Source organism: Balaenoptera borealis, assembly GCF_965194805.1.
Source record: "Balaenoptera borealis genome assembly, chromosome: 1".
Lineage (NCBI taxonomy): Eukaryota > Metazoa > Chordata > Mammalia > Artiodactyla > Balaenopteridae > Balaenoptera > Balaenoptera borealis.
The window spans coordinates 21,165,943-21,187,621 of NC_138860.1; the positions used below are offsets into that span (position 1 = coordinate 21,165,943).

At 43.1% G+C, this 21,679-nt stretch overlaps 1 protein-coding gene across 1 annotated transcript in view; it reads left to right on the forward strand.

Moving 5' to 3' along the window:
* Positions 1-393: 393 nt before the first annotated feature.
* MIA3 (MIA SH3 domain ER export factor 3) overlaps positions 394-21,679 on the forward strand; it is a 53,048-nt gene continuing 31,762 nt past the window's right edge. Inside the window, 6 exon segments of the mRNA XM_082349689.1 lie at positions 394-546; positions 3,398-3,531; positions 7,535-7,621; positions 9,884-12,716; positions 14,300-14,461; positions 16,721-16,866. Coding sequence (XP_082205815.1) covers positions 414-546; positions 3,398-3,531; positions 7,535-7,621; positions 9,884-12,716; positions 14,300-14,461; positions 16,721-16,866 — 3,495 coding nt within the window. The 5' untranslated portion in view covers positions 394-413.

The window sequence follows — 21,679 nt, forward strand, 5'->3', positions numbered from 1 at the left end:
AATCAGAAGCTGCAAGAAGGTATCAAAGAAGACCTGCTGTTGGGATGGCCGCGGGGTCGGGGGATCCAAAGTCGCAGAGAGGGGTGGGCGAGGGAGGGAGTGTCGCGGAGGGCCGACTGCGAATGGACAGGGGCAAAGGCAGGCGATTGGACGAGGGAGAAGATAGAGTCCCGGTTGCCAAGGCAGCAACCGGAGGAGAAAGCCTTGGGAAGGAGGTGCGAGTGCGGGTCCCCCTCCTCCTCCCGGACCCCCTCCATCCCCTCCCGGAGGCCGTGCTGACGTGTCGGTCATGGACTCACACCCCGGCGGGCACCGCCCCGCCCCGCCGCGCGTCCGCCCGCCCCCCGCGCTCCGCCCCCCGCCCCGCCCGGGCCGCCTCCTCCGCGTCACCGGCTCCGCGAGGTGACCACAACATGGCTGCGGCGCCGGGACTCCTCTTGTGGCTGCTCCTGCTCAGGCCGCTCTGGCGGGTACCCGGCCAGCCGGACCCGGACACCGTCCGGCGCTTCTCGCAGCACAAACTCTGCGCGGACGACGAATGCAGCAGTGAGTGCCCGGGAGGGCGGCGCGGGGGCGGGGGCTCGGCAGCGCACCAAGCCGGCCCGGGGGGCGCAGGCCGGGCGGGCGGAGCGCCGAGGTGGGCGAGCCCCGGGTCCTTGCGTCTGCCCCTCCGGCCCTGCGGGCGCCCGGGCCAGCCGACCTCGGCCGTGGGGGTGCTGCACCTCCCACTTGTTGCCAGCTGTTCATTTTTCCTTTGCCGACGGAGGCGGGGGGTGGGGGTGGGGGGGTCGGAGGTGGCCCCCGGTTTCCCCGGGGATCGCTCACAGCGTCCCCTCCTCCGGCCCGCCCCGGTTCCGAGGAAGGATGGGGTGGCGCGCCGCGCTCCCTGGGCTCCCCGCGCTGCCCGCAAGCGCTATCCTGCCTCCTCGGCGGGGACCTCGCTGGGTGCAGTCCGGGGGCAGATGCGCTAAGGGCTCGGTGGGCGTCTTCCCTGCGGCAGGTTGCTGGTGGGGCTCGGGAAAGGCTTCCTGGCGCTGCCGCTTCGCCCCTCTGCTTCACTGGGATTCGGGGATCGGACTGCCTTTTGAACAGGGATTGGAGTTTAGGTTTGGGACGAGCCTGGAGTCCAGGCTTGCGGTGTGTTCCAAGGTCTCCTCCCCGGCTCTGCCTCAGTTCTGTCATTTCTGTGCTTGGAAGGCTCCTGCAAGCAGCCAGGCAGGGAGGGCACCGGAAAGGCCAAAATCTTTCGTTCTCGAAGGAGGCCACCTGGGACCAGCAGCCTCCTCTTCGCGCAGGAAGCGGAATGGTTCCCTAACCGCGAATTGGGGGTGGGAGGGCGGACTGCGAGCCAACTTGAGGAGGGCAGAGAGCCCCAAACTCAGGTGAAGAGGATTGTTAAAGTAAAAACAGTAAATACTGCAAGAGTTTTATAAACCCAACTGGCTTCAGCCTTAATCATTTGTGCTCTTGGGTTGTCTTCCTGTGTGTTTGCCGGACAAGTATCATCCTTGTGGCCTCCCGGCCGGTCTCAAATAACCTTGTAAACTTACCGATAACCGCTTCAGAAACGGTTGTTCATCTGTTGTAACCAGTACCTATAGAAAAATGTTCGTTCCGAGGAGGCCGAAGCCTACAATTTAGCTATTTATATTCAAAATGGGTGTTATTCGAAACCAGATTTCACTGTTTGAAGAACTATAGCACTGCCAGCCGTTAGAGGAAAGAAAGGAGGCAGTCTTTGATTTGTGTTAAGCCATTCCTAGAAGTAACCCTAGGACTGATGTAAATAAACGCCACAAAAGTGGAGCAACTTCCATGAATTGTTCCTGCAGTTTTCTCAGAGTAAATCCGGGTTATTAGCAAGCAGGGTTGGATATAGCAGATGTTTGCTATTCGTTGCTTTCAAGCACTATCCTACCTGGGTTCCTCAAAACCAGTTATCTAGAGAATCACATCACTGATGCTTCCTTAGTATGGAGACGTGGTGTTGGAAGGGCCCATGGTGGTCACATAACTTGAGAAATGGCATGTGTCAAAACAGATGTAACCAAACACAACAGGCAGCAGCTAGAGCAGGCTCTGGGTCTGTGTTGTGTTGCCTAAAGTGTTTACTTAGTAAGGTGTGTGCCTGTGAGCTGTCTTTGTGTGCTTTTCAGATAGCTGTTCCTCAGTGTGCACTATGTTGTTATCTGATTTATTATTACAAATCTGCAGTGATCTCTTTTAAGGGGGAATAAGAGATACATTGCCGTTTCCAATTCTGATAGAATCCCCAGTCTTAAATTGTCCATCACCTTCAACTTGGCCTCTCACCTAATTATATCTGAATTAGGATGCTGACATGTGTTAAAATAATAAGATTTTAGCTTTAAAATCCGAATAACCCCTTTTATATGTTTGTCCCTCAAATACGTATTTAAAGATGTGCTTTAATGTACTTATTGCTAATTGGCTGTTAGAAAAAGTGTTATTTCCCTTTCATTCTTCTTTTTCTCTGCTACTTAATTGCATTTATTGTCCATTTCATCTTACATTAGAAACTGTGTATTTGGCCAACAAAAAGAAAAATATTGCTTCTACCAATTTCTAGATCGAGTGTGATTTGTCCTGCATTTTAAGACTGAAGGTAACTACTAAACAATTCTCATAGTTTTGCTTGTCCCTGCCACATATGATTTTGTTTATAGAAACAAAACCCGCTTGCCTACTTTTGATTTTGTTTATAGAAATAAATAAACCTTAATGTTGGGTATAGTCAACATTATATACTTTCAGAAAAATAATATCTTGTAATGTGACTGGATCCATAATAGGGTGTGATGTCCTTTCCCATTAATTTATCCATCTACTGAGGGAGAGAGCAACTTGACTGCAAATGAAATGGACAGTGTTTACTGCTGCGTGGTAACAGTTACAGCCACTTAAAGATATAGGGCCTTTCAGCGGTTAGTTCAAGTTAATTGACCCCTTGGGGGTTCTTGGGTGCTCTCCCCAATTACCTGTTACCTCTGCATTTAGTCATGCTTACACTAGTAGCATCTGCGCTCGAATTTACCCAACTGCAAAATGAAGCTTTTTATGATTATGCAACAGCAAAGACTGAGGACTAGACAGAGAGGGAACCAAGAGCTTCACTTGAGACCAGCCATGTGTGGCGGTGGACGCATTGGGAAAGTTTCCCTCTCTCCTGTCTACTTGCAGGGGGATGTCATGATCTATAACGAATAAAGCTCTGTAGAGGCTCTGCGCATATGAGTTGAAAGCGATTGGTTCCAGAGAGTACTGGAGAAACCTGATTGTTGTTTACAGTGGATTCTTATATTTCCTGATCACCCAATATGGACTGTGGAAGTTGAATCCTGGTATCTGCTTGTTTTTTTTCTCTCTTTATATACAGTGTTAATGTACCGGGGTGAGGCTCTGGAAGATTTTACAGGCCCGGATTGTCGTTTTGTGAATTTTAAAAAAGGTGACCCTGTATATGTCTACTATAAACTGGCAGGGGGATCGCCTGAAGTTTGGGCTGGAAGTGTAAGTAAAAATTTGACATACTTAATTTTCTTCCTTTTTATTGGCTTGTTTAGCACTGTAGATTTTTTTTTTAATTTTTATTTATTTATTTTGGGCTGCTTTGGTTCTTTGTTGCTGTGCGCGGGCTTTCTCTAGTTGCGGCGGGCGGGGGCTACTCTTCGTTGCGGTGCGTGGGCTTCTTATTGCAGTGGCTTCTCTTGTTGCGGAGCACGGGCTCTAGGCGCGCGGGCTTCAGTAGTCGTGGCTCGCGAGCTCTAGAGCGCAGGCTTAGTAGTTGTGGCACGTGGGCTTAGTTGCTCTGCGGCATGTGGGATCTTCCCGGGCCAGGAGCTCGAACCCGTGTCCCCTGCATTGGCAGGCGGATTCTTAACCACTGCGCCACCAGGGAAGCCAGCACTGTAGATTTAAGAAACTGTTTCTTGGGGTCTTTAATGGAGTTAACCTGTCCTCTCTGCTAGACTGTGGAAAAAGAGGATGGTCCTGTGTCCCCAGCTGGGGACACAGAAGAGGGACTTCAACAGAACTGAGCTGCTTCTGGCTATCACTCCTCAGCATCAAGTTCTAGGCCTTACCAGCCACGGATGCTCCATACATATAGTAAATAAGGATGTGGTGGATATACATACAATAGAGTATTATTCAGCCATAAAAAGTCTGCAGTCTTGCCATTTGCAACAGCATGGATGGATCTGGAGGTTGTTGTGCTTCGTGAAATAAGGCAGAGAAAGACAAATACTGTACGTTATCACTTATAAGTAGACTCTAAAAAGTAAAAACGAATGAATGTAACAGAACAGAAGCAGACTCACAGATGCAGAAAACAAACTAGTAGTTTACCAATGGTGAAACCTGAAAAATCTTAACTTCATTGTTTCAAAAAGGAAGTATTTGTGGGCTTAATCCTGTAAAGTATGCAAGGTAGTGTTTCAGGTATTCACGTTTAGAGTTAATTTTAAAAATAATTTTTTTCTAAATTATTCACATACCTAATCATGTGTGCTGTTTCTGTTAAAAAAGCAAAATGTCATTTTCACTGTGTGCTTTCTTGCTTGTTTTGCTTGCAACTGCTGGGGCATCCTTTTCCTGCTTTTTTGGACAATTGCTCCCCCAAGTTCACTGAAGCAGCTCTATTCCCAGCCAGCTCTGTGGGTGCCAGGACAGGAGACATGGAAATCAATGACTTTGTCATGCTTTGATGTTTTTAATGAGGAGATTCACTAGGAGTGACCTGATTGGGAGGCTTATGAGCTCTTGTCCTTTCCTTTTTATGTGATGTGTGGACTGGTTATTTACTGAAAGTAATAAGAGTCCTCAGTGCCCTTAGGATTGTACATACTTAGAGAAACACCCAGTCCCAAATGTGAAAATTTTCTCTCTCAATAAAACACCAAACAAACAACAGGAAAGAGGGCTTGAGAATCCCCCATCGGGAAAAATCGATTTATTTTGCTGGCAGTCCAGATTCCTAGGGAGGAGTCTTGTAAGACCATCTGGTCAGGTACAGCCCTTGTATTTAGGCGGGATCCCAGTTGAATCACCATATTCAAAGAAGAATCTATTCTGTTTCTTTCAAGTCTACTGCATGAGATTTCTTGATAGTCTGTACTCTTGGAACATTTTTTCCAAGTCCCTAGGCTGTGTTTTTCATATAGTGGTGAAGCTGGAGCGTTTGGATAAGTGAACTTGGCTTTGCATTTTCCCTCTTCCACACCTTAGCTCACGACCATATTCACGTCTAGAAAGGCTGCCAATCTTTCTGGTTCCCAACTCTGACCCTGCCTTCCTAGGGAAGCACTGCCCTCAGCTCCCAGCCAGAAGGGATCTTTGCTGTCTAATAATTGTGTAGGTGGCACTTTGTTTGCACTGCTCATGTGGCATTCCTTTTACTGCCTTGTGTTGTAGTTAATGTGTGTACTGTCTTTCCTCCTGTGAAGTCAAAAGCTCTGTAATGGCAGGGCCCATGTCTTACCCATTTTCCTTGTGAATATTTCCTTTCAGGGCAGTGGCACTTATTTACATTTGTCTTAATAGTAGCTTATGCAGAATTTGTTCTCTTGAAACAATTCCCTTCCCCTGCCTTCCCTTCCCTTGCCTTCCCTTTCCCTTTCCCTTCCCTTGCCTTCCCTTCCCTTGCCTTGCCTTCCCTTTCCCTTCCCTTCCCTTGCCTTCCCTTCCCTTCCCTTCCCTTCCCTTGCCTTCCCTTGCCTTGCCTTCCCTTTCCCTTTCCCTTGCCTTGCCTTCCCTTTCCCTTTCCCTTGCCTTGCCTTGCCTTCCCTTCCCTTCCCTTCCCTTCCCTCCCCTTCCCTTTTCTTTCTTTTCCCAAATCAAATCAGCAGTTCCTTGGCAGAGATGATATACGGAAGCAAAATTAGATATAAAGCTTACTTTCAGTCATGAGGGCCCATGATTCTGCATCTTTTTGTCAGATCATAAGAAACAGGACCCACTCAATGTAAAAATACGGAGTATTTTATGACCTATGGTCTCAGTTGACAAAGATTATACAAAGATAAATGTATTTCCTTTCTCCACATAGCTCTGATTTCTTTCCCTTTTCCATATTCTCTTAATAAAATAAAATTTTCCTGAGAAGGAAGTAAATGTGTTTTCCCTCAGTCTCCTGTGTCATTTCATGAACCTTATACTTAAGGAAATTAAAAACTCTCTCTCCTGAGCTTTCAGAATGGTTCTTGTTTTTATTTCTTAGTTTTCATCCTGTAGCTTCTTATTGTTTTTTAGAGTTTCAGACTTTAACTGCCAATGTAGCAATTTAAAATTGCCTTGTCTTATCTAATCTTCAAGGCAGTATTCTACTAAAACTGGCTTTCACATAGTTGCCAGATATAACAAGAGCCCTGGTAATGAGGATATTTTAGGGGTTACTGATAAGATAGCCTTTTTTTTCTTTTTGTGCATTTGATCTGCATGTCAATCTCCTTTAATGCTTGGAAAGAGATCTGCTTCTCCCTTTCAGACTGTAGCTAGCAAAAGACAGTGTATGTTTCTCAAGAGGACAAACCTAATATATCTTAGCGGTTAGTGCTATAGATAAATGGGATAATCTTCTATAGAGGTTTACTTTGCAAGAAACTAAGCTTGCTGTGTAATTAGTATGAATTTTATTTTCTCCCCAAATACTTGAAAATCCATTTGTTGAAAAAGCTAGTATAGCCCATGATATCAATAAATATTTGCCTTTTGTTGTAGTGGTCATGCATTTCAGAAATGTTTTTTTTTTTTTACTTATTAATTTTCATGGCTTTTTTTTTGTTTGTACGGTTCTTTTTGGCTGCGGTTGGTCTTCATTGCGGTGTGCGGGCTTCTCATTGCCGTGGCTTCTCTTATTGCGGAGCACGGGCGGCTTTCAGTAGTTGTAGCGCATGGGCTCAATAGTTGCCGCGCATGGGCTCTAGGGTGCACGGGCTTCAGTAGTTGCGGTGCGCGGGCTCAGTTGCTCCGCGGCATGTGGGGTCTTCCCGAGCCAGGGATCGAACCCGTGTCCCCTGCATTGGCAGGCGGATTCTTAACCACTGTGCCACCAGGGAAGTCCCCTCATGGCTTTTGTTTATTGGTTTAAGAAAGACTTCTAAGTACTGGTTTATGAGTGATACTGTGAAATGTGCAGATAAATTCTTGTTAGAGGTTATTTGGAATTGTTTCTAACCAGCCTTGATTTACATAGTTTTAATCACATAATATACAATAATATTCTCTTATGCAGATCTTCTAGCTACTTCAGAAATCTCACTTTATGTGCCCTGTGTTTAAAATTAAGCTGAATGTTGAAAGAAAACTTAAGTGGTTTTAGAAAAGTTGCCCTTACAACATTCTGTACTTAAGTTTTATTGGAATAATAATCTCTGTAATCATAATAGCAACTATGCATCTCTTGTGGTTATATCTACCTATCTATATGTTTCCTCTCACTACTAAGAAGTCTCTCATTTATATTTCTTCTACAGAATTTTTATTGATATTCATTTCTTTTGCCCATTTAATATAGGTTGGGCGTACTTTTGGATATTTTCCAAAGGATTTAATCCGCGTAGTCCATGAATATACTCAAGAAGAGCTACAAGTTCCAACAGATGTAAGTTGTGGATTTTTTGTTGTTATTGTTCTCAATTATAAATTGGTTTATAACTTCATCAGTTACATTCAATTAAGTATTTTTGCAAGTCTTTTAATGTGTTTTGATCAAAAAAAAAGTTAACATCTGTGTATCAGATTTTAATTTATTAGACACCTTTAAAGAAAGAAAGGAAGGAAGGAAGAAAGAAAGAAAAGTTTGAAAAGAATTTACGGGAGACTTTATATCATAATCTGATAGTTATACGTTGAAGCAGGTGTTCTTATACAAGGCTATGTATACTTACTCAGGATTTTTCTTTGCTATTTTATGTGAGGAAAAAAGGACGAAGAATTCAATATCTTTGTATTTAGTTATTAAATTTAGGAGGTAAATACTTTTTTTTACAAGTAAGATGAGAAGGTGTCTCACTTTGAAAACTACTCATTGAATAGCTTTTAGACATTTTAAGTATGTAGAGATCAGGTTAAATTAATCAAACCCCAAATTACACTAGGTTTTCTTATTGACTCTAATGATTTAAGGGATTAGAGTTATGTGATAGATTTTGGAAAAGGGAACCTGAGCATTTCACATGAGGTCCAGCCTCAAATCTGCAAGGTCCTGACTGCACAGTCTATAAAGCATTCATCCAGGGTGCACCAACTTAAAATAGCTTTGTGATGACAAGGATTTTGTGCTCTGGGATCCTCATTCCAGCTGATTATTTTCTGGAGTTTTAAAATTTATAAGAATTGATACCCACCTTCAAACAGAAATCTTTGAATAACTCTTTGGTGTTGCTGCAAGAGCATGTGAGCTGCTGGCCTGGGGTACTTCTCAGCTGAGCTCGGCAGAATGGATGAAGTCATAGAGCCATTGCTGTTCTTGAACTTTCCTTGTCTTTTCGAGGGACATGAAATCAGCCCTATTGCCTGTTAGGCTTCACTCCTAATGAAGATGCTGCTGGGCGGGAAATACGCATGAGACAGCAGCTCACTGGTCACAGAGACCTCACTTGTTGGGGATTCTGCCTTCTCATTGTACCTCTCACTACACGCTTCCCTCAGCATTAAGAAATGGCTTAGAAATGCACGCAATGGGAAGAGGAATCATTCATCCTTACCGCACTTGTCAGGTCTCTCCAGAGTATTGTGAGAGTTTAGTTAGGAGAAGGAGATTATCTTTGCTGGTTTTTTAACGTTTCCTTCTGTTTACGACCCATTTTATGTCAATTTGTTTACTAGCAGAGGAAAGGAAGACTATAGACTTACAGGTAGTCTAAAAGCAGATCTTATTGACAGCTAATCAGAACCCTGATTTAGAGTAGAATGTATCCCTCACTGAATCTTGTTTTCAAGCTGTACTTGTGGTGATAGTTAAGTGGGGAGCCCCTTGACACCATTCTCTGTTCCTTAACATTTTTACTTCCCCTGCACCTGTATTTCAGTAAGGTGCTTCTTAAGCTGAGTTATCTTTCCCAATCCAAGGAAAAAATGAGCCAGAAATCTGTTGTAGACTTAGAGCCTGTCAGCTAGGTGATTCTCTCTGTTTCCAGCTGGGTAAGCAGAGAAGCACAGCGTAGAGGGGAGGATGATGGAGATGCTGGGTGGTCTTCCAGCTTCTGGGCAAATTAGTATGAGGTAAATTCCCAGAACATCAGGCATAGGTATTGGAAGTCGGGGGACCCAACAAATGATACCCTACTTTTCCCTACTTGTGCTTAGAACAAATCGAGAAACCCAGGAGTCAGGTAGATGGAGACCAAAATGTCACCATTACTTACTGGTAAAGCTTTTTGGAGAACACGGCTCAAGTGTGCGGAAATTAATGGGCTTTTGAACATTGCAGTCTAGAATAAGACAGACTTACCCAGCCACAGGCAGAGCTAGCCAAGTGGGGTTCTCCCCAAGGGGGGCTGTCCCTGTAAAACTGACAGCATGGAAGAGAGAGGGTGTGTGTCTCTTCCATCCAATCTCAAGCAGAAAACAGGGATGGTGCAGAGCAAACCCACCAGCCACATGAATCATTCCTCCCCTGGGGAAGAAGAATGAAGGGAAGCCAGGAGGAGCATTACTCAGGTAGAAGTCCTTCCTCATGGAAGCAGGAAGCCAGGGAAGAGTGGGTTCCATCCTCCTATCTCCCGACTCCCCAAGGTTGGCACAAAAGCCCCTCTAGAGCCAAACATGAATTTGAGATCATCTCTGTCATTAGCCTGTGGGTAAGCGTTTGCTCTTGTGACACTCGGTTAGTGACACACTAATGTTTTTCCTTCCTTTGCAGGAGACAGATTTTGTTTGTTTTGATGGGGGAAGAGATGATTTTGATAATTATAACGTAGAAGAACTTCTAGGATTTTTGGAATTGTACGATTCTGCCACTGGAGATTGTGCGGAAGTTAAAGAAGAAACTTCTCAGCATGTGGAAGAACCTCCTGAAGCGTCTAAGGGAAGTGACCCTGAACCTGAGCCAGTAGAACCCAACTCAGAGGAAAGTGAAAGTATATTATCAGAAAACACTAAGGAACTCAGGGAAAGACACGAGGCTCAGAAGAGCCACCCCCATGTAAATAGTCAAACGGGTCATGCTCAGGGAGAGCGTTCTTCATTTGAACCTTTTGGAGAAATGCTGCAAGATAAGTTAAAAGTGCCAGAAAGTGAAAACAACAAAACCAGCAATAGTTCTCAGGTCTCGAATGAACAGGAGAAGATGGATGCTTATAAACTTTTGAAAACAGAAATGACTCTGGACTTGAAAACCAAATTTGGCTCAACTGCCGATGCACTTGTATCAGATGATGAGACAACCAGACTCGTTACTTCGTTAGAGGATGATTTTGATGAGGAATTGGATGCTGAGTATTACACAGTGGGGAAGGAAGAAGAGGAGGGTGAAGAAAACTTTGATGAGCCGCCATTACTAACCTTTATAGGTGGAGAAGATACGAAAGCTCCAGCGAACTCCGGAGTTGAGAAACATTCAACAGAGAAAGAGCAGAATTCAAATGAAGGCCATGAAGTTGAGGAAACTCAGACCCCTGGCATCAAAAACGGTGATAAAAATATACTAACAACCTGGGAAGATACCATCTTCTCTGATGTCACAGAAGGTAAAGAAAACACAGGTACAGATTTAGAGAGTACTGAATCAAAGGAAGAAAAGGAAGGGGATGATGCATTAGTCCTGGACAGCAAACTGGGGAAACCACAACCAGCAGTAGATCATATTGACCCTGAAAAGGCAGCAGACGGCCTTTGGAATGTAGAAGTCCCTAACACAAATAATGACAAAGACCCAGAAGTGGACACAGAACTTCACATTAAAGGAAAAGGGCGGAAGGTTGAGGAACCCGAGAGGGACCTGGTGCAGGATGAGGCAGGATTAGAGGAGGAGATGCGAGAAGGCATGACTGTGCGTGTTCCTCCTCAAAGCGGCCACCTCAGCTCCTCGCCAGCAGCTGAAAAGGGTACAGAAACATTAAAACCAGCCTTTGCCAACCAAGAGGATGACCTAAAAGGAGCAGCTGTTCATATCGCAAAAGAAATGCTCCGTGAAGAAAAGCCTGGAGGGCAGAGTTTGGAAGGTGCCTCAGAGAGGGAATCGGTACCTAAAGTGGCAGGGGATCAAAGGGACGAAGGAAAGATGAAACAGGAGTCCGTGGGTGTGGCACCACTCCTGGGCGGCCATCAGCATAATGCTTCCAAAGAGAGTGTGCAGGAAGTAGATGGTTCGGTAAACAGACCAAAACCACACATGCTCTCGGGGGAGCAGCCAAGTGAGGAACTTATAAAGGAATGGCTTCTTAAACCTCAAAATCAGACTGGACCCTCCTCCCCAGGTGAAATTGGTTTGCCAGGAAAACCAGCAGAAGAGGGTCCCATTCTGGGAAGAAATGTTTCCTGGCAGCAAGGAGATGGGGCCGCCGCAGTGAATGAGCCAGCGAGGGAGAAGAGAAGGCTCTCTGAGGAAGAGGTCACAGAGGTCACGGCAGATGCCTCGGATGAAGGGCACAAGCCACTGCCGGCCACGCAGGAGGTAGGAAAAACGGGCCAAACTGATAGCACAGAGGGACCAGGTTTCCACACTGAAATACCAGAAGCAGAAGATGACGACTACAGCCCCGAAGAACTACTGGAGGATGAAAACGCTGTAAGTGCAAAACGGTCTAAAGAAAAAAGCCCTGAGATTCAGAACAAGAGGTTAGATGTTGGCCTGCAAGTCCCTGAAAAAGCTGTTTTAGGCGCCATTAAGACTGATCCTGCAACTGAAGAAAACAAAGAAGAAACTAGTAATATATTGGAAAATGAAAGAAAAAATGAGACTGCAGGTAAAGGGGTGGACATTCTAGGCAGGGACCCAGGTAGTCCGATGGTGGAAAAAGAAGAAAGCTCTCATGGGGATCAGAAAGCACAGAGACCCTCTGAAGGAAGTGACTTTCCTGGCAAGAAAGAAAATCAGACTCCAGAGTTCAGTGAAGCGTCTCAGAATGAAGATCCTGATTCTCTTAAAGAAGACAACCTTGAGGAACACCTGAAGACCTCAGGGCTCGCAGACAAGCCTGGGATAGAACTCTGGAAAGAGGATGAGGAGGAGGTACAGAAACTCGTGGATGCAGGAAGCCAGGGGTCTGCTTCTGAGGACCGTGACGATGACCCATTCCCCTGGGCTCCACGTGCACCCGTACCGCCTGAGCACAGCGTCCGCATGGAGGACTTGCCCATCATCAGCAGCTTCTTTAAAGATCAGCCGTCTCTGCAGCGCTTCCAGAAGTACTTTGACGTCCATAAGCTGGAAGCCATGTTCCAGGACATGTCATCCAAGCTGAAGTCGGCACAGCGGGAGAGCCTGCCCTATAATGTGGAGAAAGTCCTAGATAAGGTCTTTCGTGCTTGGGAGTCACACATTCTGAGCGAGGCAGAGAAGATGCTCGATGCTCGTGTGATGGAGAATAGAGACCTGGGGATGAAGGACAGTAGCATCTTTGAAGAGGCTGCGGTGCTAGATGATGTTCAAGACCTGATCTATTTCGTCAGGTACAAACACTCCACGGTGGAGGAGACTGCACCCCTGGCAGTGGCGCAGCCTGCAGAGGAAGGCTGGGGTGGACCAGCGGAAGGTGAGGTGCCCACCCGTGGCCTTGTAGGGTTGGGCTCGAGAAACGGGTGTGGGGACCAGGGGGCTGCTGAAGCACCTCGTGCTGTGCTTGTAAAGCTCCGTCCACAGGTCCCAGCGTGCCCAGAGGTGAGGGGCAGCACGGGGACGCCCACACGGCCCTTCCCGCCTTCTTTCTTGGAGGCTGGAGCGTGGATAAGGATTTCTTGCCCTGCTTTTCCCTTAGACAGTGAGACTGGTAGCATTCTCAAAAGGAAACTTCATAAAAAGAGAAAAATACGAACAAGAAAATGACGCACAAAGTAGACCTGTTAACAACGTACAGGTTTCATGAAAGGGCTTTTTTGAACACACAGAATAACTGCTGTCTGTCCAGGGATTGACTGGCATAACTTTTAACTCGATGCCTTGCCTGAGTTTCTTCATTCTCTCCAGCTTTCATCTTTGGTGGATGCCATGTTCTTTCCTGCCTCTTTAGGGCAGTCACTTAGGTAGTTCAATTCTACCAGGCCCTCAGGTTCTCGCATGCAGATTAATCAAGGATCAAACCAGGATGCAGAGCCTTCTAACACAGCACTTGGCGGAGAAGCCGTTGAGGAAATAGTGATTGAACTGACCCTGAGCCAGCATCCTAGATAAGCTGATTGCTAGCTGCATAGTCTTTTCTCTGTCCCCATGCTTTTCAAATGGAGGCATTTGAACTGAGGGTATACGGCAGACTAACAGGGAGACATAAAGCCACAGAAAAAATGTATCTTCCCAGAATGCCAATTTGGAGACGGGAACATTTTTACTTTTAATCAAAGCAACTATATTTTGGATTAGAATGCAAAACTCAAATGAATTTTCAGGGTAAACTGTGAGGTTTCAAAGAAATTCACCTTCGCTGTGGGTCTCATTGGGCTATGCTCTGAGCCTCTTAGGGACAGACATGAGTTCACTCCTTCTGACTCTTGGAGGTACTTTGAAAATATTTGAAAGGCACTTCAGCGAGCTGCCTTTGTATGTAATGCCCTTCTCTGGGCTAGCTCTGTGAAACAAGCATGCTTGTGTATGAAGGGGGTCTGTTATTTCTGGGTAGAATAGACGTCTCCTATTTCTGCTCTTGACTGGAATTCCCTTTTGCACATTTATCTATGTGGGCATATGTTGGTTTGCCAAGAGAAGTTAGGCTTATTGAAGTCCCTACCATAAATGTATGTATTTATGAAATTCTTCAGGATGAGGGTTTTTTTGTTTTGTCTTGTTTTGTTTGTGTGTTTTGCCGCGTGGCTTGTGTAATCTTAGCTCCCGGACCGGGGATTGAACCTGGGCCATGGCAGAGTGAAAGCACAGTAGTCCTAACCACTGGACCACCAGGGAATTCCTGGGATGAGGGTTTCTTTGTCAATTTCATTGTGTAGCTTAGGCATCTGTGAAGTGAAAGGAAAGCAACTGAAACTCTTTTTTTCCTTGCCCAGTTGTGCCCCACGGGATGGTAGCACACTGAGGGCAGGGGTGAGGGGCCCTGGAGATGTGTGGTGAGGGGCTGCTGGAGGGGGGCTGTCTTCGAGCTTTGCCAGCCCAGTGCGTTCTTCTCCCCTATAGACATACAACCACCGCTGGAGGAGAATATTCCACAGGAGAACACAGAAGTTCTTATAATGCAGATTCCTGAAGAGCCCAGCCACTTGGATCAGCCTGTGACCAGTGACATGGGTACATCAGAAGTGTCCCAGGAGCCAAATACTGAGACAGCTGGAGACCCAGGTAAAGCTTGCTAATTTTTCTCTACGAACTAGAAGCCTATCCTAAAGAAGCCCTCCTAGGAGATTTGTTGCTAAAGGTAGGAAATAGAGGGGAGAATAACACAGGTGTGAATGCATTAAAAGTAGGAAATCCCAGAACTAACAGAGAAAAGCAGGAGTCAAGACAGATGGAGATCAATCATAGGAAGCAGGTCAGAGACCATAACTAACCTACCAACCAGTGCTTGGCTAGCATTAGCTTATGCAAGTAACTTAAATCTAAAATACTATTCTTAAAAAGCGTTATGCTCAAAAACAGTAGTTTGCTGCCAGACCAACAGCGGCAGAAACTCTGGGGGTGGAGACCCGCAATCTGTTTAACAAGCCCTCCAGGGAATTCTGATCTGTTACAAGTTAAAGTTTGAGAATCACTGCTCTGAAACTCACAAATTCTGTCTTCCCTCCATCCACCTCTCCCCTCCAATAGAGTACATTGTAGCTTAGTTCTTTTGTTAATTTGCTACCTGGACATAGAAGTTTCTTTTAAAACAGTGAGGGGATATTTATGTCTAGATATCGTCATACTATAAGATGAGAGGAAACAGTACAGAATTTTTGCAGTACATAATGGCCCAGTGTAGACGGACCCCTGTGAACAGTATTTAATCACTGAGCACAGTAAACATCCAGTGGGAGAGCAACTCATTTCATCTGGATTGAGAAAGTTGTTTTAAAAATAAAGTTTTAAAGAGTGCAACCCAAGTAATAATATCAACAGCTTTCTAATTTTTGTGTAGCTCACTCATTTTACCAATAAGTCATGACAGCTGATTGTGTTATTTTGTCTATCCAATATGGCAATATGAATCATTACCGTTTTACGTTTTTAGAGGTCATGGTCTCTAACCATAGGTAAAGCATTACCCTGTGATACCACAGGCCTGGCAGCACTGGGCTGCCCCCCTGACTTGCCCCCCTTTAAAATATAGGAGAGGTCACAGCAGGAAGAGGAATTCAGCTAATTTGAGAAGAAATGGCATGTTAGAGGTCTCCTAGGTTCCAGAGGATGTTGCATTCATGTATAATACTCTCCACTTCTAAACTCTTGTAACTCAAAAAGGTTCTGCTTGTTGAGAATGAGTCATATACCAATAAGACTTATTACTCTCTTGCTTAAAAACATTCAGGGTTGGGAAAGATTTTGCTTGCAGAATTAAAAACAGAGGTTTTGCCTTGTCCTTTAAGTTCCAGCACAAAATGGCATCAACTACCTTTAGAGTCTGATCTTCCCAAATGGTCCTTCATGCATCTCAGGTGTTGAGGTGCTGACCTGATTGGGAAAACCTCACCAGTGGTCAGATTCATAGGTCAATAGCGATGGAATCTCAGGGCTGGAAGAGATCTGAGTGGCAACTAGTCCAACTTCTCACTAATTGCTTCTTGGACTCCTAGCTGTTCATAAGAAGCACCCCAGACCCAAATAACTCATCCTGAAATCTCCTCCCTACCACCCCCTCATGTGGAGATCCTTTCAGGAACAGCTGGAATTTGACCTTTTTCACAGCGCTACACGCCAGGCCCCCTACCTTGTAAGCAGTTCCCTTTCATCTCTCTTGGTGTTTACCATATTCCCTTTTGTGTAGCTGTCATTCATCCATTGCAGTAAGCAGTTACTGAGTGCCTGCCAGGTGCCAGATGCCGGTGCTGAGTATGGGTGCAAGTCTGCAAACTAACACTCTTTTTTTTTATTTTCAATTTTGTCTATTTACATATTCTCTCACATAAAAGGAAACAAATCCATCAGTTTTTAACCAACTCAGAACTACAGTTTTTCAGATTTAAAAAAGATCATCCGTTTGGATAGATTTACTAACACTCTTTTCTTACTCATTGTTTGCCTGAAGTTTCTAATACAGTGCTTCACCAGCACTAAATAAATGTTTGTTAAATGTGACAGTGTGTATATGGGAAAAGCATAAAATTCTGGTTTTCTCAATCCCCATGAGTCTGTATTGTTCAGAGAGCAGTTGCATTGCCAGGGATGTGATGGAGGGACTGCTGGTGGGTAGAGTGGGTTGGAGGTGATGTTCACTTTATAGTTGAGGATGTGATGGCTCTAATGGGGGTCCGGAAATTTTTTTATATAACTGTCTTCAGGAGAAGCACATATCCAGGCAGAGTGACTGATATTTAGTGGGCACTCAATAAATATTTTAAATGAAGAGAAACAAATCTTATTCTGAAGCATAAATAAAGTATTAGCTTTCTCCCTCAATTTTAGGGATAATTACAACAGAAGTCACTCCTATCGATGCTGTTGATGCAGAAAAGCAACTAGAAACAAATGCTGAAGAACCATCGAGTGTCACACCTTTGGAAAATGCAATTCTTTTCATATACTCATTCGTGTTTTATTTAACTAAGACGGTAAGTCTGACATACAATTTCTTCAAATAGAATGTTGATCATTGCAGTTTTCAAGTTGATTTTAAGCATGAGATGAAGAACTTAAAATGTCTTTATGAAAATTACTCCTGAGCCTTTGAAGGTAGCCTCTGAAACAAGCCGCAGGTGTGTGATGTTGGTTGGTGGGTTCTTAGCTCAGTTCAGCACTTGAGAAGGACGTGCTGCCTGCCAGCACTAGACGTGTGCACACCTGTAAAACGCGGTTCTTCCCTCGAGGACCTTTCAGTCTAGCAAGGCGATAAGGACACTGACTTGAAACACTGTATGATATGGGAAGGAAGAGAAGTATTTACCTGATGGTGGAATAATATGTTGAATAAATTAATTCACTGAGGTGGGAGGACGGTCAGAGAAGGTCAGAAATTAGCCGAGACATGTTTTGAGCAGGGTTGAAGGACCCGTGTGAGTTTGATGTGTAGTTTGTTGTTGAATAGGACTGGGGGAGATGCAGTCACACGGAAGAAGGCATGTTTGAAGAGTTGGGACATGAAGAAAAGGTTACTTGGGGAAGCCAGGGAAGCGTTAGTCGGTGTTATCCAAGTATAGAGTTAGAGGGTCGTGGTCTTTTGGAGGGAGATGGGCACACATAAAGGAAGTTGTGTGTCATGATAAGTGATGTTAGGGATGGAGATCCTTTGAAGGCTTTAAGGAGGAAAGAAGTATGGTCATATTTGTTCTTAGAGTCACTTATGGCAGAATATTTATTCAGATTTATCTGTCTGAGTCCTGATCCAAATGAGACATTTAATCTGTCCAGAAGCTTAAGCTTTTTAGGACTTAGCGCCCCCTTGTGGTATTTGTTGAAATTCCACGTTCTTCTTGGTAAATATGGGAATGAGCAAGCTTTCCGAATTTGGAGACAATAGAGCTATAGAGAAAGCTATAGCTATAGAGAAAGTATTGGAACTATAGAGAAAGTATTGTCTCCAACAAAAATATTTTTCCTTTAGGTTCTGTTATTTCAAGACTTTTGTAGGAAAAGGGGTTATTTTTTATTTCAAACGCAGTGAGGATGGTCCGGTTTCAAATCCCAGGTTTGTCATTTAGAAGCCTGGGCAAATTACTAAGTTTGACCCTCAGCTTCCTCATCTTTAAAATGCAGACAATGCCTACTCCAGTTGTTATAAGAATTAAATGAATTGATAATGTCAAGTGTCTCGTGTAGTGCCTGGCATTTTATAGGATCTCATCCCCTGCCTACTTCTCATTTGGATGGTCAGAGTGCAGTGTAAAGACATTGAATACCTGGGGAATTCAGGAGAAAGGCCACCAGGATGGGAAAGATGGAGGAAAAAACCAAACCATTTTTCAGTTTTCTCCATGGTTGTGGTAGTGGAAGCCACCCCGGTGATGGTGTGCATGACTTGTGCAGTTAGAATAATGAAATTTTCAGTGATTAAGGCAGTCTTGGAATTGAAATTTGGCTATCAGCATGAATCATCATCACCTCTAAAATTTCACAGCCTCCAAATGTGGGAGGAATTCTTCATTCATTTTATTTGTGGATATGCACGGAGCCCTGTTCTAGTCCTGGGCGGGGGACACAGATGTGGTAGAGGATACAGTCTCTGCTTGAGGGATGGTGGGAGAAGACACAGACATGAATAGCAAGAGAAAAGGGCGCATGTTACAAACTAACAATGATTTGAAAGGTATTGTCAAGAAAGTATTTTGATGGCCCAGTATGTACAGAGTATTGTGCTAGGAATAAAAGAGTCTAAGAGGTATGAAGCATCATTCTGATTTCTGAAAGGCTTAAAAAGGGGTGTATCAAATCTATATGAAAATTGGAAAAATGGAAAACATGAAATCGCTTTCGTGAAGTATCAAATAAGTAGCATAGATAATTATTTGATAGAGCTGGGGAATAATGGGGTACTGACTTGTTTGGAAAAACTGCACCAGAAGTCAGATGCATAGATCAATAGTTAATGGCATCTCAGGGCCTGGAGAGATCAGAGGGAACAATTAGTCCAACTTCTCACTAACTGCAGTAATTTCCTCTAGAACAGCCCTGACTAGTAGTTACGAGGTCTGGGCATCAAAAATTACTAGTGTGATCAACCTACCTTATAAGGCTACACATTGCTCTGTTGGCTAGTTCATTTATTGACTCCAAATTTTCCTCCATATGATTTTTTTTCTCTTAGAATCTAATTCCTTTTCTATATAGTAATCTTTTAAATATTTGAAGTTATTGCTTTAATTTGTGGGGTTTTTTTAGTGTTTTAGCATGGAAAAATTTCAAAATAGTAATAGTAAAGAGAGAGAAGAGTAAAATGAAATCATGGGCCCATCACTCGGCTTAACGGTAATTCCTTAATATCACCCATTATTTGACACATTTCAAAATCCTCTCCCCTCCTTTTAAAATTGTTCTTACTTAATTTGGGATCTTGTTGAAGTCCAAAAGTTATAAGGGGTTGATATATGCCCTAAATCAACTTTAATCAGACATATATTACATATAACAAAGTGTACCCATTTTAGGAATATGGCTCAGTGAGTTTTAACAAATGTATACACCCGTGTAAAAACAACCATAAGCAAATACGGAACATTTCCTTCGTTTGAAAAAGTTCCTTGCATGCCTTCCCAATATATCCCCCAAACTACCTGCTCCAGGCAACCACTGACAAAACTTTTTCTCATGTAGATTAGCTTTTCCTGTTGTAGAATTACAGTTGTAAATGGATTTATAGTTAGGCTTGAAATTGCCCAGTCACATGGTAAGTTTATTTTATCTTAGAAACTGCCAAACTGTTCTCAAGGATGACTATACCATTTTATACTTCCACTAACAATTTCTAAAACTTCCAGTTGGTCACATATTTGCTAACATCTGGTATTATCAGTCTTAAATTGTAGACATTCTAGTGGGCGTGTCTTTAAGGTTTTAATTGTATTTCCTGATGCTTTATGATGTTGAGCGCTTTTTCATGTGGCCATACTTTTTTGTGGGTTTATGTGTGAAATAGCTCTTCAAATCTTTTGCCCCTCTTTATTTATTTACGTTTTTTTTCAATTTAATTTTTATTGGAGTACAGTTGATTTACAATGTTGTGTTAGTTTCAGGTGTACAGCAAAGTGAATCAGTTATACGTATACATATATCCACTCTTTTTTAGATTCTTTTCCCATATAGGCCATTACAGAGTACTGAGTAGTGTTCCCTGTGCTATACAGCAGGTCCTTATTGGTTATCTATTCTGTATATAGTAGTGTGTATATGTCAATCCCAGTCTTCCAATTTATCCCTCCCCCCTTCTTACCCCCTGGTAACCATAAGTTTGTTTTCTACATCTTTAACTCTATTTTTAGATAAGTTCATTTGTACCCTTTTTTTAGATTCCACATGTAAGTGATATCATATATCTCTGAATGACTTACTTCACTCAGTATGACAATCTCTAGGTCCATTCATATTGCTGCAAATGGCATTATTTTGTTGCCCTCCTTTAAACTAGGGTTTTTTCTTTCTAAATATTAAGGTCTAAGAGTTCTTTATATTCATATAGTTTAGATACAACTCCTTTGTCAGTACATATTGCAAATAATTTCTTATTTATTTATTTATTTATCTTATTTATTTATCTGGCTTGGCCTTTCAATCTCTTAACATTGCCTTTTAAAGAGCAAATTTTTAACTTTGATGAGCACCATTTTATTAATGTTTACTTTTATGTAAAGTGCTTTTTACTTCCTGCCTAAGGAATCTTGGGCATTTCCAACGACGTGAATATTTTCTCATGTTTTCTTCTAGAAGTTTTATAGTTATTCCTTTCATGATTAAGTCTATGTTCCATTTTGAGTTAATTTTTGTGAATGATGTGAGGTAAAGGTCAGGTTTCATTTTTTTCCCCCCCAAATGGATATCCATTTGCTCCCATACCATTTCTTTCCCCTTCAAATTACTTGGCACCTTGAGGTGAAATCAGTTGACCATATATGCATGTCTCTTGCTGGACTTTATTCTGTTCCACTGATCTCTATTTCTGTCCTAAGACAATACCACACGCTTTTAATTACTACAGCTTTATAATAGGTCTCGCAGTCAGGTAGTTCTTTTGCAAAATTGTTTTGGCTACCGCATTTCCATGTACATTTTAGAATCAACTTATCAGTTTCTACAAAAAAGCTTGCTGAGAGTTTGATTGTTATTATATTGAATCTATAGATGAGTTTGGGAAGAACTGATATCAACAAATATTAAGGCTTCTAATTAAGTTCATCTCTACATTCATTTAGATCTTCAATTTCTCTAAACAATGATTTGTAGTTTTCACTGTACAAGTTTCATGTGTATTTTGTTTATGTATGCCATGTATTTCATGGTTTTTGATGTTGTAAATGGTATCTTTTTTACGTTTTGTTTACAGTTACTTTTTTTGCTGATGTGTAGAAATATAGTTGACTTTTGTATGTTGACCTTGTACCGTACTAAATTTACTTATTATTTACTTATTATCTTAGTACTTATTTACTGAATTATCTATTATTTCTAGAGGGAGTTGTAGATTTCATAGGATTCTCTGTGTAGATGATCATGTCATCTGTGAATAAACACACCTCTTTAAAAAGTCAGATTAATTAAAGCATAATTTACATCTAGTAAAATTCACCCTTTCTGTGTACAGTTCTATGAGTTTTCACATTATTTTTTCAAAAAATTTTTGCGTCCCCTTTCTCTTGCCTCTGCTTCTAGAACTCTAACTATACATATGTTAGCTTACTTTATGTAGTTCCACAGGTCACTGAGGCTCTGTTCTTTTTT